The sequence below is a fragment of the Amphichorda felina genome (genome assembly GCF_050947745.1).
Source record: "Amphichorda felina strain 45539 chromosome Unknown scaffold_6, whole genome shotgun sequence".
Classification (NCBI taxonomy): Eukaryota; Fungi; Ascomycota; class Sordariomycetes; order Hypocreales; family Bionectriaceae; genus Amphichorda; species Amphichorda felina.
In genome coordinates this window covers 1,046,774-1,068,623 of record NW_028145044.1, presented here as the reverse complement: position 1 = coordinate 1,068,623, position 21,850 = coordinate 1,046,774, and the positions used below count along the sequence as shown (strand labels likewise).

At 53.4% G+C, this 21,850-nt stretch overlaps 7 protein-coding genes across 7 annotated transcripts; 3 read left to right on the top strand and 4 right to left on the bottom strand.

Annotated features, from left to right (window-relative positions):
• Positions 1 to 1,687: 1,687 nt before the first annotated feature.
• ACO1O0_006166 (HNH endonuclease signature motif containing protein) lies at positions 1,688 to 3,241 on the bottom strand (the record flags this gene model as incomplete). The annotated part of the gene is made up of 3 exons (XM_083195561.1): positions 1,688 to 2,500; positions 2,639 to 2,870; positions 2,919 to 3,241. 3 exons carry the CDS (start codon positions 3,239 to 3,241, stop codon positions 1,688 to 1,690), a joined length of 1,368 nt encoding a protein of 455 aa, XP_083048577.1.
• A 2,716-nt stretch (positions 3,242 to 5,957) lies between these two features.
• On the top strand, positions 5,958 to 7,431 carry ACO1O0_006165 (cytochrome P450; the record flags this gene model as incomplete). Its single annotated transcript, XM_083195560.1, has 2 exons — positions 5,958 to 6,177; positions 6,251 to 7,431. The coding sequence occupies 2 exons, from the start codon at positions 5,958 to 5,960 to the stop codon at positions 7,429 to 7,431; spliced, it is 1,401 nt and encodes a 466-aa protein (XP_083048576.1).
• Positions 7,432 to 8,359: 928 nt separating this feature from the next.
• ACO1O0_006164 (uncharacterized protein) lies at positions 8,360 to 9,661 on the top strand (the record flags this gene model as incomplete). The annotated part of the gene is made up of 3 exons (XM_083195559.1): positions 8,360 to 8,554; positions 8,615 to 9,185; positions 9,255 to 9,661. 3 exons carry the CDS (start codon positions 8,360 to 8,362, stop codon positions 9,659 to 9,661), a joined length of 1,173 nt encoding a protein of 390 aa, XP_083048575.1.
• Positions 9,662 to 10,533: 872 nt separating this feature from the next.
• Positions 10,534 to 11,565, bottom strand: ACO1O0_006163 (uncharacterized protein; the record flags this gene model as incomplete). Its single annotated transcript, XM_083195558.1, has 2 exons — positions 10,534 to 11,353; positions 11,402 to 11,565. 2 exons carry the CDS (start codon positions 11,563 to 11,565, stop codon positions 10,534 to 10,536), a joined length of 984 nt encoding a protein of 327 aa, XP_083048574.1.
• Positions 11,566 to 12,905: 1,340 nt separating this feature from the next.
• ACO1O0_006162 (uncharacterized protein) lies at positions 12,906 to 14,285 on the bottom strand (the record flags this gene model as incomplete). The annotated part of the gene is made up of 1 exon (XM_083195557.1): positions 12,906 to 14,285. One exon carries the CDS (start codon positions 14,283 to 14,285, stop codon positions 12,906 to 12,908), a length of 1,380 nt encoding a protein of 459 aa, XP_083048573.1.
• A 2,095-nt stretch (positions 14,286 to 16,380) lies between these two features.
• mcl1 (chromatin-binding protein CTF4) lies at positions 16,381 to 19,021 on the bottom strand (the record flags this gene model as incomplete). The annotated part of the gene is made up of 2 exons (XM_083195556.1): positions 16,381 to 17,103; positions 17,165 to 19,021. 2 exons carry the CDS (start codon positions 19,019 to 19,021, stop codon positions 16,381 to 16,383), a joined length of 2,580 nt encoding a protein of 859 aa, XP_083048572.1.
• A 633-nt stretch (positions 19,022 to 19,654) lies between these two features.
• On the top strand, positions 19,655 to 20,969 carry ACO1O0_006160 (WD40-repeat-containing domain protein; the record flags this gene model as incomplete). Its single annotated transcript, XM_083195555.1, has 3 exons — positions 19,655 to 19,692; positions 19,755 to 19,923; positions 19,989 to 20,969. 3 exons carry the CDS (start codon positions 19,655 to 19,657, stop codon positions 20,967 to 20,969), a joined length of 1,188 nt encoding a protein of 395 aa, XP_083048571.1.
• Between the last annotated feature and the right edge of the window lie 881 nt (positions 20,970 to 21,850).

The window sequence follows — 21,850 nt, the reverse complement described above, 5'->3', positions numbered from 1 at the left end:
CAACTGGTGCTGATTAGTGTTGCTTGGGGGAGTTGACACGAGTATTCTGGAGAGTTGACTTTAGTAGACACACCTTAGGAATCAACTTGAATACAGGGGATTATACCAGTACTCTATATGCCCATGTCGTTATATGCAGGCAGTTGTAAGCTGACAGCGATTTTAGCCTAATCTATCCGTAGGCTCAATGGAATATAGTTAATTATACAAAGACTACATAGATAAGTGTAAAGAGATTATAACGCTGAATATAAGACATTACGAGGCTGAATATAACGATATTATAGGGCTGAATATAATAGATTAACAAATTACTCTATGATAGGTTACGTATAAGAACTTGCTAAAAAGTAACTAGTGTCTCACAACCTTAATTTACAATGTTAATATTGCCGTTGCGATAATTAGGGGCTATGTGTGATGCCACGGCAGCTCAGTAAAGAAACAGAAACTCAGCTTACAATAAAATCTCCTGGCATCGCCGCTTTTGTGTGGGCAGTGCCCTGGTAAGTACTGTTTCTGGCTACCTACTAGTACCTAGTTGCGGGTGCTGAGTTATCGCAATCTACACTTACTAGACCGTGTTGTTGGCGATGATGCGCCACCAAAGGGATAGGCAAAGCTGCGTGATTATATAGCCCAAATCATTAAACGTCACAGGCGTAAATAAATATAGTATAATGAAGCTATATCCGTAAGAGGCTTGCCTCTGATGCCTCTGGCTGCGAGGGTTGACTCTGACCGAGAGGTCTACCTCTGACTACGAGGGCTGCCTCTGATGCCGCTGACTGCTAGGACCTCTGACTGCGAGAGTTGAGATAGCTGTCTTTATTTACGAGCGCCAACTTTATTTATGGGGGCCCTCCGGGGGCACCTTGCCGGAGAGGCTACCCTCGCTCCGCTCGTCGTTCCACCACGGTAGCATCAATCCTTCCTATTTAAAAGCTCCCATATTAATTAACTCTCGCTAATCGTCGATCAGAATGCATCGAATGGACCAATCGCCGATCAGGTCAGGAAAAGTTGTTCTCTTTTAAATACCTACCTAGGCAAAGCTGGAAGCTATGCCTCGGCACTTTTCAAGTTGCCTCAACATGCTTTTTAGGAAGCAGCTTTGCCCAACAATTTCATGACAGTAATTCACAGCAGCAACATATGATAAAATGGGTTCACTCATGGCAAAAAGAAACATCAATTGTCTATCTCACAAATCCATCATCCTTGTATACACTATCAACCCCTGACAAAACCAAACTCCATGTTCGAATCCTGCTGCTGTAGCTGTTCCTCTTCCGTCACACCCTCCCACTCTACTTGTATCTCTGTCTGTGCGCCTTCGGTGCGAACACTCAGCTTCTCTTGGACACTCTTAAGGGAAGACAGCTTCCCTTAGACACTCTTACGGGGAGAAGTGTTCTCTTAGTTCCCCTTAGGAGGGTGGAAAGCTCCCCTCAAGCTTGGGCGCCTAGTGAGACCCCGCCCAATATCGCGTCCGAGAGACCGCATATCCTTGGTTGAAGGCATTCTATCCAAGAACCGACTCATTTTGCCCTTCACTCTTTTTGTTGCCAGCGAAGCAGACGAGTCACTCCGTCTCAGTATCTGTGCGGGGTCGGTCTGACGGGAACTGGCCAGTCCCAGGAACCCGAGCCTGGAGGTCAGGGAGGAGATTTCGGAGGGGGAATTCCTAATCTTCTGCGCTTCGTCTCTCTCCAGCATCGTCCAAATTACCCAGAGCACGCAATGCCGCAGGGTCCGGCAGGAAAGGGAACGGCGACTTTCTCTGGAGCTCATCCGGAGCTCCTGCGGCACCCGATATGGCCGCCATCTGTATAGCTAGCCACTGGGCTTCAATGAGTGTTTTGACCTCTTCTAGGTCTTCTGTTCTCACCCTAAATGTGAGGAGGCGCCCAGTTTCCACTAGGTGCCCGCAATTGTCCATCACAGTGACTTGGCTGGTGGGTGGGATGTTGTCCTCGTCCAAGGATTCCGCCAAAGCCTCCTTGAATGACTCAGTTGCTCCGGGCGAGTCAATGTCCACCAGACTTCTGGGAAGGTAATTTTCACCCTCTGGCTGGATAAGACGGTTGCGCTTGCCGACCGCCTCAGCGACAATCTGTGGGAGTACCCTCCATTCTACACGATAGCTCATGTATTCCGGCTGGTTTCTGGCTGCTCTCCGAGTCTCCATCATCCCTTCGGAGACGACGCCGGTCCATTTCAGCCCTATGAAGGCTTTTGTCCAAAGCGTGTGTATGTGGGCTGAGAAACAAAGGAGATTGAACTCCTTATCCGACGCGGCAAGCTCACCAGACTCGGGAGCAAAGATGTCCAGAAGTTCCAGCCTCTTATCGTCCGGAATCCAGTGGGAAAATTGGATGACATGCCTGATATTATTCCTATCCGCAACCTTGGCATTAATGGCAAACGGGAATATATGGCAGACATGCGGGAGTATACTCTTCGTAATAAGGCAGCGCCTACCGTCTCGCTCAAGAGCCTGTATCATGGATGATTAGTTATTTGCCGAAACCAGATATGTGGCCAGATATTCGATGAAATTTGAGTCCAAATACGAGTGCAAATTGCGTCCAACTATGCGTCCAAATGGATGCTCAAAGAGGACTGGATAACTTACACTCTCCCTCTCCCGACTAGATCGACTCCGTTGGTTAGGATTGAGACCTGGCCTGGATTCGTCGCCATCGTCGTCTTCGCCAACGTGGTCATCATCGTCCTCGCCAACGTGGTCATCATCGTCGCCCCTGTCCGGCTCCTTTCCTTTCTTGGACCTGATGCGCGGGGTGTAGTGGGCGACGGTGGGGGGCTTTGTATTGTCCTGCAGGTAGGCCGCGAGCCACGGCTCTAACCTACTGAGGCTGTTGAGCAAGCTGATAGATCCATTTAATCTCACAAACCTGCGTACTTCCGCCAGCTCTGCCACCAGGAACCATGAAAACTGTATGAGGTTCAAATTGAATGTTTTGAATGATGGGAGATCTTCCTTTTTGGCCAGTTCTGCTCTTCGGATTCTGGTCTGAACCATCCTAGCGAGATTCATTCTTTCTTCGAGCTGGTCAATGGGTAAAATTGTGGTTGTCTGGCTCATTGCTGGGCGAGCTCCAAGAAAGGCGCTGATGTGCGCCTTGGACTTGGCTGATCCATCCTTGAAAAAGCTGAGTAGATTGTCCAGGTCGTTGTGAAGGGCCTCGTTGGCATGGAGATCCTGAGAGCGAGACATGGTGCAAAAACTTTGGTCTCCGGTGAAAATGGGGATTGTTAATGGAAAAGAAGCAAAGATCAAAGGTGAGAGGCGAAAGACAAGAGATGGGAGATGAGAGATGGGTATATGATTGGTGATGCGTGGTAGACGGTAGGAGGTGGGGGATGGTAGATGGAGGGTCAAAGGCCGAAGCTCAAAGAAATGAGATTGGGATGTCTTCTGACGAAAGGCTGAAAGTGACGGGAGTAAACACTGGGGACCCTGGGATACCGGGGGCCTGGAAAGTATGAATACCTGTGGGCAGAAATTTATTCAGGGGCTTGTGTGTCAAGGGCTTGTGTGTGTAGGTTTTAAACTTCAAGTGTATGATGAAAACCCATGGACGGATCACTCGACTATCACTTTTGTTGATTTTCGATGCTGTTGGGCGCCGCTTCGCTTCTGTTGGATGTCGGTTGTATGTCTTTCGCTGTTATATGCCGCTTCTGTTGTATGCCGCTGCTGTTTACTGTCGCTGACCCTCCCCTCGCCTTTTATCTACTGTCTGTTACTTAGCATCTGTTGTTTGCCGTCTTCTTTGTTCTCTCGATTCACTTCTTCCCCCTACCCCCGATGTAAACATTTTGCTGCTGTATGCCGACGCTGCCGCTTGCCATCGCTATTATTTGTCTGCTGCTGTTGTTGACCCATGGCTGCTATTGGCCCTTGCATTGACTTGGGGCGGTACGAATATGATGGGCATGATGTTGACTGGCGCTGCTAAGGTGCTACTAGGTACCTAAGGTACCTTACCTACTACTACTGCCTAGTAAGTACTTAGTATCCAGTAGTACCTACTAGTACTTATTTATTTACCAGGTACCCCTATACTTGATTGTCACCACTGTCAACGTTGTCACCACTAGCATCACTACTCCGTAGCATCGCTACCACCATTGTCACCCATCGCTGCTAACACTGTTTACACTGCAACACTGTTACCAATCACTGCTGTTAAGTAGAAATAGGCGAAACCGTGGAGTGACGGCTAGCTGCCCGTGTATCCACCTTCCAAGCCACAACAACAGCAAGCCACAACAACAGCAAGCCTCCATATAAATTCCACCGCACCACACCCTCACCAAGGAGCAGTGACTGCCTTGAAGTGTTAAAACATCTCATGTAAATTATGATCTGGAGAAACAGCCGAACATCTGAGCTTTGAGCTCCTTTGATCACCTCTAATCCACCTCCAAGGCCTCCGTTCATCAATCATGGCGAGTACTAAGTTACAAAAGCTGTTCCCAGCGTCAAATACGACTGGATCAACGAATTAAGTTGAAAGTCACAACCGCCAGGCCGTAACTCAACAAGTACTGTCTAGTAAATAAAACGATATTAGTATATAAACATGCAGACCTAGCAGCAACATCTTTCTCTCTCTAGACCATCATCAATATCAGGCGTATCGATCAAACACAGACCTATATCCCAAGTCCTGCCTTTCTGTTCTCCTTAATAACAGACTCTACTCTTTGGGTTGAACAACTCAGTTTGATCAGCTTAATCAACATCATCCAACTAACCACGCCCCAAGTCTACGTCGTTATCGGAACTAGCTGATGAAAGGGTGGACTAGCCATGGCTCCAAAAAGATCCAGACAATCCAACAAGCCCACAAGCCCACAAGCTGGCGCTATGTGATGCGCACACAAGAGTCTAACCTGGTTTGTTGCCATCGACTAAACCCTCTGAAGCTTCCTGAAGTGCGTTATGCTTGACGACTAGAGGCTTCAAGACGTGAACATCGTGCGTAGTGATGTTGAAGAGGACGCACCGGTAGACACCGACCCTCGATTTCGCCAAAGTCTCCAAAGAAACACAAACTTGGGAACGGCCGTGGTATGTTTGAATCTGATCGTATCGGCTGAAAAAGTCAGCTAACACTAATCTTTAACCAGGGATAATATCTTATCCACGAACTAAGCCACTGTAGGGGACGAGCACGGCATAGAGTCTGGTCGTATACCAATGTTTGAGATCAAGGCTGGAGACATGGGAAAGGCCAAGACCTTGATTGAATTGTAGTGGCTCTGTATCTAGATGGCGGCTACATATCTCAGGTGCGGCCGAAGCGCCTGGCAAATTGAATAGGAAACCCCCGTTTCCCTTTATCCCCGACGTTGCGGCCGTCCATCGTCTGGGTGTTTTGAAAGACCGTACTGGATAGAGAGTTGAGAGGATTTAAATAGAAGGTACATGTATCCGTACTACGGAGTACTATGTTGTAGCTGGGATTACCTTGCATTCCAGGCTTCGCAGCCAACCAATCGTCGGCCATTTTTATTCCAAGACATGCCATTCTGGGACATGCCCATGAGCAAGCACATCAATCCATCACCAACTCCTCAAAATTTCATGACTGCCCAGTCCTCCCAGAGTGCCAGGGGACCAGATGGGGGCAGACCAGTCACCAGAGGTCGCCTCGATAGATGAAGGTGTCAAGCAACGATCCACCCTGCACTGCAGTGCATGCAGGGCCAAGAAACAGGGCCCTTGCCACAGAACCCTGCCACAGGACCCAGCCATGAAATGATGGAACCCTCCCTACCATCTTTTCGGATAGGAGCATAACAACCGCACCGAGGATGTGGGAAACAGTCGAGATGATTGAGGGGAAAGACTCCAAGGGTCTTCCCAGTAGGCAGTCGAAGGCCACAGTACCAACAGTATCAACGGTATCATCGGTATCACCATGGCTGAGCTCAGCGCCCAACATGTCGTCGCCGTCGCTGGCATCTGCTGGGTTGCCTTCAAGATCCTGCAGGCTCTGTACAACATCTCGCCTCTCCATCCGCTGAGCAAGGTGCCTGGACCCCGACTCGCAGCCGCCACATACTGGCCTGAGTTCTACCACGATGTCATCCTCACCGGCCGCTACACGCATGCCATCAAGAAGATGCATGACGAGTATGGTGAGTAGAATCTAGGTCCATCATCATCATGCTTCCAAGGCTTTTCTTTGGCTGATGCGCGAGTCGCAACAAGGCCCGATTGTCCGAATCAGCCCCAATGAAACCCACTGTGCCGACATGGCCTTTTCCGACGACATCTACGCTCTGGGGAATCGCAAGCGAGACAAGCCCGTCCACCAGATCAACGGCTCTGCCATTGGGGATGGCAATAGCTTTGGCACCGAGGACCATGACCTCCACCGCTCGCGCCGCGCACCCGTCGCCAAGTTCTTCTCGCGCGCCATGATCGCTCGCCTGGAGGGTGATATCCACGGCCTCGTCCAGACGCTCTGCGACAAGCTGCTTGCGGAGGGATCTGGGAGCAAGGACAGGAAGTCCTTTGACATCGCCCACGCCTACAGCTGCTTTACCGCCGACGCCATCTTCAGCTACAGCTTTGGCGAGTCCCTCGGCCTTCTGGAACGGGACAGTTGGAGGCCCAACTTTCGCGAGGCGACCCTGGCCGTCCTCAAGCCCGTCTTCTTCATGCGCTTCTTCCCCTTCCTCATCGCCACCGCAAAGATGGGCAAGCACCTGGTGCCCTACCTGCCCCCCGATGTCGCCCTCCTTATCCGCACACTGCAGATCGACATTCCCGCCAGCGTCAACAAGACCAAGGCCGATCTGGACGCCGGCATTGTCTACGACCAGCCAACCATCTTTGGCGACCTCCTGCAGTCGGACCTCCTCCACGAGAGCGAAAAGAAGCCCCAGCGCCTGGCAGAGGAGGCTATCGCCGTTGTCGGCGCTGGCACCGAGACGACGAGCTGGGCACTGGCCGTCATCACCTTCCATCTGCTCTCGCAGCCCGAGGCCCTCGCCAAGCTGCGCGCCGAGCTGTCCGAGGTCGTGGATGACCCTCGTCACCTCCCATCGTGGACCGTCCTGGAGAAGCTCCCGTATACTGGAGCCGTCATCAATGAGGGCCTGCGCCTCTCGTACGGCGTGTCGAGCCGCACTGCCCGCGTGCCGACGCAGGAGGATCTGGTCTACCGGGGCGAGTTCAACAAGAAACCCGTGACGCTTGTGCTGCCCAGGGGCTATGCCATTGGCATGTCCGCTGCCATCTCCCACCACGATGAGAGCATCTTCCCGGATTCGCATACCTTTATCCCCGAGCGCTGGCTGGACGAGGACAATGAGCCGAGAAAGGAAGTGCACAACGGCCTGATATCCTTTTCCAAGGGCAGCCGCGCGTGCCTTGGCAAGAAGTAAGCCGTCACACCCCCGGGTGTCCTCTGTTTGTGGAGCTGTCCATGTTTGCTGACGTTTATTACAGCCTCGCACTCTGTGAGCTACATTTGGGTCTTGCGGCCTTGGCCCTTCGAGTCATACCCTATATGCGACTCTGTGGTACGACTGCCGAAGACATCGAATACGATCACGACATGTTTGTGCCCATGGTTAAAGAAGGCAGCCGTGGTGTCAACGTCGTTATCGAGCAAGGTCATCTATAGGCTTAGTCTATGAATTCAACTGAATGGGACCTCTTATCGCCCACCCACCAGCGGTGTAGGGGGCACTCCGACATGGTCGACATGCTTTTTTAATATTGGGACAAGGATCAATAACATATATGCAGGCGACATCCTTCTACCCGATAGGTGATACTAAGAATGGCGAACCTGACTCTGAATAAACCCCGTTTGCACCTAGCCTTGAACGTCTGCGCGAGCGGAGAAACACAGACAGGCCCACTGTCCTTCGGGCGTTTGCCCTCTTTGAAGGTGACAATTCGTCTTTCACTCAGTGGGGACCTGGTCGCCAAGCATAAACTACCGGCTAGGGTCAAAATATTCAAGGATTTGAGTGGAGAGCATACAACGCTGGATACGGCCCTATTGGATCGGGGCCATTACCAACGGCACCCGTGGCGATATGCATATGTGACAGGGGCTTGTTAACTGGGGTCTAGATGCGGCCAAGATATTTTATGCGGCAGTAAGACTGAAGGAACCACTATCTTACATAGCAGTGAGCACTGGCATACGCATTTGCTGAAACGAACATGTGTCTCCCCTGAGGGGAGGGACACGTCCCATGCCTGGACAGATCTAAACACTAGAGTATATATACAGGGCGGTAGGTGGATCTGCGAGCGCAGATTCTCGACATGTCGCAAATGATGGAGCGATAGACAGAGATGAGCACCAGCAGGTGGAACGACGACATCGATCCCGGCGCCCGGCTCATCCCGCCTGCGGGACTGCCGTTGGGGATCATCGCCGTCTCGAGCATCCTGCTCTTCTTCTCGACTCTCTTCGCCGCGGTCCGAACATATGTGCGATATCAAGATCGAGTGCTGGGATGGGACGATGGCCTCATGGTGGGCGGAGCGGTAGGCCTCGCAATCATATTCATGGCCAAACAAGTGGCTTGTCTAACATTGTTCCTCCAGATCTCCCACATCGTCTCTGTGTCGATCGCCATCGCAGCACAGCTGACGGGAATCGGCACCCGCGACATCCACCTCAACCAGTGGCGGTTCGAGCAGTCGATGAAGTTCCACATCATCTGGCTGCTCGCCTACGCGCTCGCCATGACCCTCATCAAGGCCTCCATCTGCGTGACGCTGCGCCGCGTCGCCGCCGCCAAGCGCGTCTTCCGCATCGTCGTCTGGGTGCTCCTGGCAATCACCCTCGTCTCCTTCATCGCCGCCTTTGTCGGCACTGCCGTGCAGTGCATCCCCTTTGAGGCGCACTGGAGGCCGTACCTCGTCGAGCAGGGCGCCGCGTGGTGCGCCCCGACCGTCATCTTCATCGCCCTGGGGTACATCGCCACCGTGTGCACCATCGTCACGGACGCCGTCCTCGTCGTGGTCCCCGCGCTGCTGCTGTGGAGGACGCAGATGACGATGCAGGCCAAGCTGCAGGTCCTGGGCCTCATGTCGTTTGCCTCGCTGGCCTCCATCATTACGGTCGTGCGGATCCCATATGTGCAAAAGTACGGAGGCATCGAGGATAGGCACTGTGAGTATTGCTATTACCCAACCCCCCTTTTCTGCTCGGGTGAAATAACTGACAAGTGACACCTCCTAGACTGGTCCGCCATGATCGTCTTCTGCTCCCTGATCGAAAGCAGCATCGGCATCATGGCCTCGTCCCTCCCCTCCCTTCGACGCGTCGTCCGACGGATCAAGCACGCCGATGCCAGCGGCGATTCGGCCGAGTACAGGGCCAACACGGATGATATAATCACGTTTGGTGCTGGGGGCTCATCCAAGGAGGGCCGCGGCGCACGGGGCGGTTTCCGCAACCCGACCGACGCGGGCATCAGCCTGACCACGGTGCAGGGCCGCTCGTGCAGGGATAACTGGACGAGGCTGCATGATAGTGACTCGGATAGAAGCCAGGGGATAAAGGCCCAGTACACATATGCTGTGGAGGTTGAGGAGGATAGTGATGGTCGCACGAACACAGAGAGGAGGAGGCAGAGCAGGCATTAAAATAAAGAGTCAAGATACCCGTTCTGCGATAGATCCCTATCCGCGATATATTATTCTGATATTTTATGGATTTCGTGATAGTAAGCAGAGTGATATATCCCCATACTCAGCGAACCAATATAAGGGTGATACTATCATACCGAGTAGAGGAATCCACCTCATGATAATATAGTAGTAGAGAAATATTCCGACAATGAGTGTGTCATTTCGAGTTCCACCGCCGGAATGGAGATTGGTTACAGCGTATTTAGTTCCCGAGAAAAGCAATATGCCCTCGAACGATATACAAGATACCTGGGTTTGTGCACACAACCACGCCCAGTAGAAGACTAGTATCGCAGATGACTTTGACTATTGGGAGAGCGTCGGCTTGGTTTAGCTACTCCTTCTCACATAAGGTGTCAGACGCTCAACCCCTTAGGCTTTGTAGGGGCAGAATAACCAACAGAAATCTTTTCAAAAGGGCCTTCTGGCACTTGTTTCCCGTCTGCAAAACAACTTCCTCCATTCTGTTCACCTCTGCCGGAAGCCCACAGACTTACACACAGCGCGATGCTCTCTCTACGGCGCTATGTCGTTTACTGCATCATCGTATCCACTGTGGAAGGGGGCTACAATGAACTCATCTCAAACATCATCTTCCTCCTACTGGCTAACATTGACATCGCCATCGATTTCGGCTTGTGCCTGCTCAGTACAGTTTTCCATTGATGCAGGTCATATGAGTGAAAGGCAACAGGGCGTCCATGGCTGTTTATGAATTTTATGAAAACATGTACCCCAAACCACCTCCTTCTATGTGGATATAAGTAGCAGCTTTATATACATGCCGAATCAAAGGCTCGAGCAACAACCGACCCACCCAAGCCACTCTAGTTGCCACGGCGCCAGTCACGGACGCGCTTGTAGGGCAGGCTCCTGGCAACCTTGGCGCCGACGACGGTCTGGGTCTCCGGGTTGTAGCAGGCCTCGGTCTTGTCCTCGGTGCAGAACTCGTAGAGGGTCTTGGTGGCCATGTCGCAGAAGAGGCCCTCCTCGGTGTGGACAAAGTCGGGACCCATGGAGGACTCGGACTCGCACAGGCGCTGGGCAGAGTGAGACTCGGAGTCGCTGACCACGAGCTCCTCGGCGACCCAGGCGTTGCGCCGGCGGAGGGCAGAGGCGGCGGCGGCGGCAGCGCGCCTCTTGTGCTTCTCAGAGGTGGCCTCCTTGGTGGCGTAGGTGATGGTGTTAGGGTCGGGCTCATCACGCAGGCCAAAGTCGATGCCGTTGCAGAAGGCCTGGGGGTCGGTGTTGCTGTCGTCCCAGTCCTGGCCGGAGTAGGCAGGCCAGCGCACCTGGAAGCCCGTCTTGGGCTGGTCGCCGTTGCCGTCGATCCAGAAGCAGTCAGGCTGGTGGTCAGACTGGTCTGACGGATACATGCCGCTGGCGTACCAGGTGCCTCCGCACTCGCGCCCAAAGTCACCGCTCACGGCGTACTTGTTGCCGCCGCGCTCCTCGCTCCACGAGTTGGTGACCCAGGCGATGCAGATGGCGTCCGTGTTGGCCGAGAAGAGCGAGTACACGCCCTGGTTCTCGTGCTCGATGTGCACCTCGCCCAGGTTGCCGTCGGATACGGTACCTGGGTCGGTTGTCATGCCCACGTAGTCGACGTACTCGTTCCACACGCGGCTGATCTTGGTCAGGGATGCCCTGGAAATACGGGATGCTTCCATGTTTTCGTGGATGCTGAACACTCACATGTCTGGCAGATCGCCTCCGCCATTGTCCGTCCCCCCGTTGGCACCGTCGAGGGCCACGGCAACCTTGACAGTAGACCCGGGCAGAGGTTCATCCTTGAAGTTGGTCAGCCCAAACTGGATGATACCCAGCACACCGGCAATGACACCAATTGCTTCGGCCATGATGACTGGTAGAGACTTGGAAGAAGGGGGAGTGGTGGAGTAGTGGATAAGAGATCAGCTTGGGCTTTCTGGTCCTGAATGATGATCACTCCAAAACAGCAGAAACCCGCCGTTCTTATAGCCACAGCGTCATGACTCTTCAGGGTGAACGTCCAGACGCCAAGGCATGACTTTCCAGCTCTAGTTTCACAAACAACCAGTGTTGAAGAGATCTACAGATCCTACCCCGAGGCCATGCGTCTCTCTATTGGCAACAACGTGGATGCCTAGTTCTGCGAGCCGTAGTGATCAGCTTTGCATCTCAAGTTAAACCGCATCAAGAAGTTATTGCTTGTACCGCCAGCGTCGTCGGGCGGCCGAGCTATCAATGATCGTCATACCGCCATGGGGGGGGGTTGGGGGGGGGAGAATCCTACGGCCCCTTGATCCCACAACGCCCAGATAGAATCCTCCCATACTCCCGCTGCGTCCGCGTACAAAAGGCTCCACCCGACTATGATTTAGGATCCGGGTAGACGATCAGATCCCAATGTGCTCAGGCAGCCTTGGAATTGAGACGCGAAGGAATATCTGCGTCCACTTATAAAACCGCCTTGTTACCCCTTTTGGACATTTACCCCACAGATCGGCAGTTGAGGTAGCGCCACAGGAGTGCCGATTCCCGACTTCAATGCTACAATTTGCATAACCACCGCCCCTTTGTTATTCTACCTATTACTATTACTACATTACATACGGAGTACTCTGTAGTACATACTATCAGAGCAATGACTATTTAGGGAAGCATCTAGAAAATCCGCGCGCCATGCTGACTCCTAGGCGGTGGATACATGTAGCACTGCCTGAATCCTGCCAGCTGGCAAGCGATATTCATGGTGCTGGGCGCGAAGATATTAACCAACTTTTGCAGGCTTTTGAGCTCGCGGGTCTTGCGAAAATGTCGCTTTGGTAACCCAGCCTGACATCGCGAATCAATACCAATGACGAAGGACGGAACATCAACGTGTTAGTGCAATGCACGGCCGATGAAACCTAGCCTCAAAGGGGGAGAAACATAATGTCTTGATCCAGTTATAAGTAAAATCTTAAAATCCTACTCGTAGACGACGAATCCCAACCTAAACTACCCTACAGTTCAGGCTAGAGCGTCACCTACTTACGATGCATAGTATATATGTATATAGAAATATATATATCACAAAATACGCCCGAATATGGCCGGGCAAGAAAATTTGTATACGAATACGTGTATTATCACGATAGTGTCTTGTTCTTTTTTTTATTTTCTTTTCTTGACCACTTACCAAGTCAGCCTTCATCTTCTCACCCTGTATTTTATCTCAAGCGGGAGCCCCAACCATGCTGCCATAGCGCAGTGAATCAAGGGTAGCGCCGTACCGCTCCCTAGCAGGAGACAGCGTAACAATTACAGCCGAGATGCCCTTCTTATGGCCTGCAAAATACTCGCGCAGGACCATGGTGAGAGGCGACGAACGGAAGGGGATCCGCGGCATACCCTTAGACCACGCCCTCATCACCTCCTTCAGTGCCATGACATCCGAGTTGATCTGGAAACCCTCTTGGCGCTCGTGAATGGACGTGTCGCTGTTGTCTGCCTTGAAGTTGTGGTACTCGGCGCCAGCAAGGTCCACGAACACCAGCTTGGTGCCCAGGCACGGGGCACGGGCTCCTTTGGAGAGAGAGGCGATGGATTTCTCTGCGGCAGTGACTTTTGCCTGGAGCTTGGTTCTTAGCTTCCGGGCTCTAGCCAGGTCGTTCTCGACAGCTTCCTTCTTCAGATCAATGGCTCTCGGATCGACCTGATTAGTCCCAGACTCCCCGTCCCTGTCCCTCCTCTTGATTTCGCTCAGAAGGTAAAAAAGATCATCTACTTCCTTGCAAATGGGGACCGCCTTGGCCTTCTCCTCGACGACGGCAGCTCGTGCGTCAATCAACCGCTGGTTGATGATCTCAAACTCCAGGATGGCGTGAGATCGCGAGCTCTGATCGTGTACCGCAGATGATCCAACGGAACGCAAAGCCATCGCTCTGTTCAGATTCTTCTTGAGGTCCTCGAACGTCCAGCAGGCTTGCTTGACAATGAAGTTGACGCGCACCTCCCCGCTCTCGAGCATCTCCGGCTGGCCGCGAATATGGACTTTTCCATCGGGGCCCTCCCTGATATCACATTTGGTGCCATTGTTGAGGAGGTCGATTGCGTTCTTGCTGCGTAGCTCGAAGACGCTCAGGCCGATACCGAGAGGGTGGGATGGGTCGCTCTCATTCGCCGCATCAAGCAACTGGAACAGGTCGCGCGCAGCAGCGAGAGACAGACCTACAGTCTCCTCGCCCTCTTGGTCATACCCGACCATGGTGTGCGTCTTGCCGCTGCCAGAGTGTCCATACGCAAAGAAGCTGCAGTTTGCGCCAAGCATGAGCCTGGGAAGAGCGGGAGCGACAACAGTTTGGTAGACGGTGGTATTGTCGGTCTCAGGGTTGAAAACAGCACGGAAGGCCGGCGAGCTCTTCCAGGGGGGGATGGGGAAGGTTCCCCAGGGCCGGACCTTGACGGCGTTTGCTTCGGGGGAAGCGGTGATGGTCGTGAGTTTGGAGGGCGTTTCCAGTGTAGTGCGGGCAATCTCGCCAGTGGCTGCTTCAGACTCGGTCAAAGGTCGCCACCGTGCGAACACGTTCATGTCCTTGCTTGCTGCGGTAGACATGCTGAGTTGGCCGTCAAAATGATTGAGCTTTAGTTGCAAGGCCCGGAGATGTTGAGGAGGTTTTATTTTGATAATCGGGATGAGCACAGGACGAAACCTGACGAGAGGGGAACCAAAACCCCAGGTAACTTATAAATAAACGGTCGCCTGCCGAGTGTCAACGAAGTGTACTCTGTAACAAAGCCGAAAAAGCAAGTTTCTAAAGGGATCTAGATTTTGACATGTTTCTGCCTGGAATCCAGGCAGATGTTTCGGTGATGCATATACACACTCGAACCCCTGTTTGATTCAACTGCTGTCGCGGCCTAATCAAGTAACACGCTTAGCCTGGTCAGCTCCTGTTAGTACGCTGACAGCATTTTCCGTTGTTGGGTCAGCTACGTGGTACGAAGTGCTCTATGTTTGCTTTTCAACCTTGGCTTCTTCACTAAAATATCCCTAATCATAAAGTTATAAATCGTAGCGCTGAAATCTAATCTCGAGCCCTCATTCGCTCATCTCTGCTAGGAAGTCACAATAGTTGGATCAAACGGGGGTTCGAGTGTATCAGCCTTGGCTTCATGTTGTTTACTTACTAGGCAACAGAATTTCGTGATGGGTGCCACTTCTAAGCAGATCGAGCTCTAAACCAACATTGAAGGCACCACACTGTCACACAAACCCGAAATTCGGTGGCGGGGTCACAGCTCAGTTTTGGGATCACCATCAGCTGCACTGGCATATGATGACTATGTCTATTATTGTACTTCAGAACGTTAGGCGTTTCGTTAGTGTTCTGTTCACGGGGCGGGCAGCATCTTGGAATATAGTCTGAAGCTGTCCACAAACAAGCACATACGACCATACCCAGTGGAAAATACGGGATCCCGTCCGCTCTCCCAGAGTCAAGCCGCTGAGGGGCTGATTAGTAGTTGGGTCGGTGACGACCAGCGAATACCGGCTGTTGTATGTTTTTTTGGTGTTCTTTTTAATATGGGGCAGAGGGCATCTTAGGATATAAGGTGTTACCGGCCTGATATCCAGCACATACGACCATACCTAGTGGAAAATACGGGATCCCGTCCGCTCTCCCAGAGTCAAGCCGCTGAGGGGCTGATTAGTAGTTGGGTCGGTGACGACCAGCGAATACCGGCTGTTGTATGTTCTTTTTTTGGTGTTTACTTCGAAAACACCAATCTTGCTTTTTGGCGATACACATACGTACTTACGAGTAAATACAATACTTACCTATATACATAAGTATAATGTGCCATACCTACCTAAATAAAGGACGTATATCAAAGACTCACTGATGGAAAAACATGTGCTGGTCGAGACATTTGGCTGTGGCAGGGTTAGGGATACACTAACATCCTTCTTACCGCTTTTGTAGTACCAGCTTCTATTAATCCACACTGTTCTTACTGCCCACCATGCGAGCAATACAATCGGCCGTCCCGCGGGTTCTCAGGGCAACCATACGCCCGCTCATTTTCCTCAACCCTCATCTAGGCCATCAAGCATGCATGGCAAGGACACCGTCCGTACTCCGTACAGGTTCGAACCTTTCCCAATTAACCACGACGAACCCGCCTCGGTCGGCTTTGGTGTCACTCCTCGACCATGGTGGAAGTTTCAAGGTAGATAAACATTGTTGGCGGTCAAGGCAACTGGTATCGCTACGACGCCAATTCCCAACCAGTCCATCCAGGCGCGTGAGAGGCGTCTAGAGGGCAAGGACAAGGAGCTTCCCTTTGCATTCTCACGCAGGATTCTGCGCTGGTTCCCCGAGGAGAGGCCATCTGTGCAAGAACTTTTTGGAGATGGTTTTCTACCCCAGTATTGACTCGGACAAGAAGTAGCTGATGCGCAGGTTCTCAAGTTGTCCGTACGGCACACGCATGTTACCAATGACCCTCTATCAATCAGCGACTACCCAATATCAGGGTTCAGATATTCCCCACGGCTCTTAATAGTAATAACAATAATAATAACCATCATCACGTCTTGATCATTTAATACCCAACTCCATCACACAAAAGTTCCCAACCAAGTTATATGCCCGCCCGTAGGTCCCATCGTATTCCCCTAAATTCCAAGTCGGGGCCACAACAGGTTAATAGTCATCCTCGTCCATGCCGCCAACCCTCTTCTCCCCAACCTCGCGGATCTTGTCCCCCAGCAATGTCCGCCCGTACCGCTCGGCCACCTTGCCTGCGGCGTCGAACATACGGCCCGTGCGGTCGCGCATCAGCTGCACCATCTCCAGGGCGCGCATGCCGCGCTCCTCACCCTCACGGCATTCGACGGCCAGCAGCTGTAGCAGTGTCTTGTCTATCTCGAGCTCCAGGCGCGACAACAGCGAGCGCTGCGCGTGGCCGCCGGCTGTGGAGTCGACGAGGTCGCGCATCTGTGCGGCCTGCACGCCCTTGAGCAGGAAGGCTTGCTCAAGCTTCTTGGTCTCAGAGTCGCCGCTCTGCTCATCCTCTTCCTCATCATCGAGATCCTCCATGTCGTCATCTTCGCCGTCCTCGGTTTGTTTCTTTCTCTTCTTCTTCTTCTCCTCCTTCTCCTTGGGAGGCGAAGAGATGGGAATAGAGAAGTCAAACTCGGAGAGGAGCGGGCGGGGGAAGTAAGGGTATTGGTCGCCGCCCTTAAGGATGATGCAATGGAACTTGTTGTCGGCCACAGCGACAGGGTAGTACGTCTCGCTCTTGCGCCCCGAGGCGAGACGGGGCAGCAGCTTGGTGTCGAGGAGGGGCACCCAGCAGGCACGCGAGGGTTGACGCCAGTGGAGAAGTGTAAGCAGGGTGCCCGTTGAGTCGTATATACAGGGATCCTGTGGAACATGGTGAGCTTCCAAAAGCATAAGTAAGGGGTTTTGCGGGTACAGCACTTACGCCATTGTCTGAGAAGAATACGCTCTTGACTATGGCCCCCTCCGGCAGAGCCACAGTATCTTCGTTCTGGCAAATCTCGTCACGCTTGACATTCTCAATCGTGTACAAAAGCCGCGTGTTGCCATCGGGCCCGACGGGACCGTTGCCCATGGTAATCACATAGTCCCTGTAACTCGCACAGGTCACCATAGGGGTGCTCTTGGGGCGGTAGACACGGTACGGCATTCCAAAGAGTGTGAATACACGGACGTAGTTGGCGCTAGTGGTCACGGTGATGAAGGAGTCGCTGAGAGACATGGCTGTCACAGCCTCGCCTCTAGGCAGTTCGGTACGCCAGTCGGAGCGCTGCGTCCAGGTCTCGTGCGGGCGGTAGAAAATGGTAGCCGGCGCGTCGTCCTTCGGGGGGCAGGAGAATAGGGTCCCGTGCTCATTGAGGCAGGCCTTGTCGTAGAGGAAGGTGTCGGTAAAGTGAAAGTCACGCTGGAATTCATGGTCGTAGAACTCGACCGTCACCGTGTGATGCGAGTCCTGGTCAATGGTCCAGACGAAGCCTATGAGGTTGAGGCACAGGTATTTGCGGTTTCCCCTCCATGGCGTGGATCCAGACTGGAAGGCTTCATGGTATTGGGGTTCGAGATGCCTACGCTTTCTCGCATGCTCGTCCCCATCATCTCCTTCACGGTATCTCTTCTGGCCACCGACTGCGTATCCTGCACCGTCGTCGTCGACCACAAAGTCGTCACCATCCGGATCATCGCCACCCAAGAACGAGTCTAGGCTTCCTAGAGATTCCCTGCGGGGCCGCGAAGGGATATCGTTCTTCTTATGACCATTGACCGGCGCCGGTCTCCTGTTGGCAGAGATCTCTGAGAGCGGGTCGTGGATGAAAGGGGCGGGCTGGGTCGGCAGCTTCAGCAGAGGGGCGAACTGGTCGGAGAGAAAGTCGGGGTAGATGTAGACCTCGCCATCGGTGGTAGTGAAGGACATGATGTTCTTGGAAGGATGCCAGGCCAGGTCAATGACATTGTGATAGTCGTACCGCGCGACGACGCTCTGTGTCTTTGTCTCCCAGACGAGCACTTTGCCGTCCTTGCTCGCCGACGCCAGCATGGAGCCATTGGGCGACCACGCAATGGCCGTAATCTCTGACAGGTGGCCGTTGGCAAAGGATCGCTGCTTCTCCCAGTCATTCTTGGAGATGACCTGGATATCCTTTGTCGGCGTCGGCACGGCAAAGGCCCTGCCGTCCGGATGCCAGACGGCCTTAGTCGATGCATCTGAATCCCCATCGATGGCGCCAATCACTCCGTCGACCTTGCGGATCAGTTCCGGGTCGTCGGCCATGAGCGAGTAAACGTAGACGATGCCATCCGTACCCGAAAGGGTCACCAGGCGGCCCTGGGGGTCGAAGCTGACATGGCGCGTGGCTCGAGCGTGTTCGCGGAGGTACTTGACCTGGGAAATGTCGTTGGTGTTGACGACCTTGACGCTCAGCTCGTCACCGGCAACAGCGCACCACTTGTGATCGTGGGTCAGGGCGACATCGCGGAGAGGGAGGGTGGAACGCGCAAGGAAGCGCTCAAAGGCGGCGGAGGCGATGGAGTAGAGGCTGACAGTGCCATCCTCGGCGGCGACGACAAAGATATCCTGGCCAGCAGCTAGGGCGATGTTCTGCTCCTGGCAGTCGTCAATGTTGTCGGGCTCACCGTCAGAGCCCGTCTTGTACATCCGGATGAGGTTATTGGAGCCGACCGTGACGAGACGGGAGCCGTCGGCAGTGTAGACGCATCGCGTGGTGCCCTGGGTGTGGGCTGGGCGCGGTTGGGGTCGAGATCGGGGAGCTGTGGTCGAATCCATCGTTGCTGAGAGACGGAGGAGAAGCTGGGAGTCTCTCCGAGGTGGTGCTCAGCTTCGTTGGTGGCGGCGATGGTGAACAATGGCAGCTTTCGAGACCAAGGTGGAGGAGTCGCGAAACGACGCGTCCGAGTTTAGGGAGACGCGTTACTATTAATTACTGCCAGTACGATTACGAATAGCAGGGGTCCATCCACCATCCGTCTTGCCCCGCAGCCCCTCGTTTGTACCAAGCACCTATCTACCCTACACCCCAGTCTCATGTTCTTATTTCAAGACCAGCTAAAGTTAACTAGATATTTTAATCATGTCCGGCTGTGTACTAAAGAAAGACTAGCTACTGGTATATAACAGGAAGTTTGATACCAGAGGTTTCTCAGGGCGCATCGTCACAGCCCAAGTTCTTAGATGGTCCACGGCTTTCCACTGCCAGCCAGGGTGGGGGACACCGCCTCTGTTTCTTATGGTAAATCTCAGATGAATTGCTCATCGCCATCCCTTCATCTCACCATAATTTACACAACTAAGCTTCTACACGAGTAAACGCCGAAAGAAACATCCAGAAACGACTGATCTTTGAAAATATTACCTAGAGACACCCGGATAGACAGAGAGAGCCACAGACACACCACCGCAATGCAGTCGGCAAACCCCGACAACTTTTTCCAGAGCGAGTGAGCGAGCACCACCGGGCCACGCACCATCGCCAGCTGTCGCCGACTGACAAATAACACAGAGCCGCCCAGGCGCAGCAGGCCAGAAAGGCTGCCAAGTCCGGCAACAAGCATGGCGACCCCGTGTCCATGAAGTCCAAGATCCTCGCCGCCATTGCCGACCCCGCCTCGCCCTCCACGTCCCTCTATATCGCAGAGTCTGCTGGCTATGTGCGTCGCGTCAACTTCGAAGTGAGTAGCTGAATCATATTGGAACTTCTACGGCGAGGCACATATCTAACAGCCTCGTGCGCCAGACTTCAGAGACCACGGCAACGTACCGTGGGCCCAGAGCCCCGGTGACATGCCTTGCGATAGGCGGCCTAGGGGCGAAGACTCTCTTCGCTGGTTCCTGGGACAAGGACATTTGGACGTGGGACGTCGACTCGGCCGCCCAGGGGCGGAAGCTCAGCGGGCACACCGACTTTGTCAAGGCCGTCATCTGCACCAAGCTGTCAGGAAAGGACATACTCATCAGCGGCGGCGCCGATAAGAAGATCATGGTCTGGGACATCGGGACGGGACGCCGCCTCCACGTCCTACAGGATCCAGCGACGACCATGCTCGCCATCCAGCACCTGGCTGTCGACCCGGTCCTGAGCACGCCCGATACCGTCGTATTCGCCAGCGCCAGCAGTGACCGCCACATCCGCCGCTGGAGCATCACGCTGACCTCGGCGGAGCAGCTGCCCGAGTCCTTCCCCGACCGCCCGGGGGCCGAGCGCCTCACAATTGAGGAGCACGAGACGAGCGTGTACCGGCTGGTGTACGAAGGCGATGACGAGGACGTCAACCTGTGGACGGCGAGCGCGGACGGCACGGCTAAGTGCCTCTCACGGTCGCGTGGCTTCGTGGCCGACGACTCGTTCCAGCACGGCGACTACGTGCGTGCTGTGGCTGTGACGGATGACTGGGTCGTCACCGCGGGGCGCAACGAGGACGTGAAGGTGTGGGACCGCACGTCGGGGAAGCTGTACTGCACTCTGGAGGGCCACTTTGAGGAGGTGACGGACCTGGTGCTGGTGCCGGACCTGGCGACGGGGCGAGTGGCCAAGGTTGTCAGCGTGAGCATCGACGGGACGATCCGGACGTGGCCGCTGGCGAGGAAGGAGCTTGATGAGGTCGTCGAGAAGATCAAGGCGGCTGCAAAGCCGAAGGAAGATGATCAGGAAAAGGAGGGCGATGGACTGTTGACGGCAGAAGAGGAGGCTGAGTTGGCAGAGCTCATGGACGATTAACTACTAGCAGTCGGTAGGCAAGGTCTTGGTCTAAGTGTCTCTGGACCCGAGTACTTGATTTCCCCCTTGGTACATTGTTTGCAGCTCCCAGCTATGACGAAAGGCCCTGATCTATTCCGATCCCAGTGCACTTAGTAGTAGTATAATATTGGCCACGAAATACTATATATATATATATATTTATGTATGTATGCTCATGACGGGTAAACAATGAGACCGACATATGTGTCTCAGCCTCCCCCGTGGCTTCTCGATTCTTCACCACGCGTGGCCGTGCTCCCATGGCTCGGAAGATGCATGGAAAGATGCTGAGTGCTCCACCTCGCTCGTCTACCCGTACTAATCTTCCATACCGTACCGACGCCCTGGGAACTACTCGTCCTATCTCACACCCTTTATTGACTTTATCTCGAATGCATGGACATGACATCGGTCAGAAAGCCTAGGTGGTATCGCCGTACTCGGAGAGGTCCCCCAACCTCGCTGACCCATCTGGAGCAACATTGGCCACTTCTTTCTTTCCCTTACCTCTGGTTGAGAATAGTACTTGTACTTTTTAGTCATTGCGCGCCCCAACGAGGTATCCGTACTTGTACCTCAAATAACTGGGAGTCTGCTTTCCCCTTGCAGTGAATCATTGACTGGCCACATGCAGCATCTAAGGATCGATACCAGTGCAAAATCAACTCGTGGGATGTCATGGTCTACTTGCGCCCACATCTCAAATTCTGGGCATTTCCGACAAGTAGGTACTAATAATTGAGAGGGCTTTTTAGAAAGCTTAACGAGTATAACCGGGTCACCGTGACTGACAGGGGTTGCTTGGGGATTGCAGTTGAGCAACGGCTTTGTTACGCGAAGCAAGGGTTTAATTTTTGCTT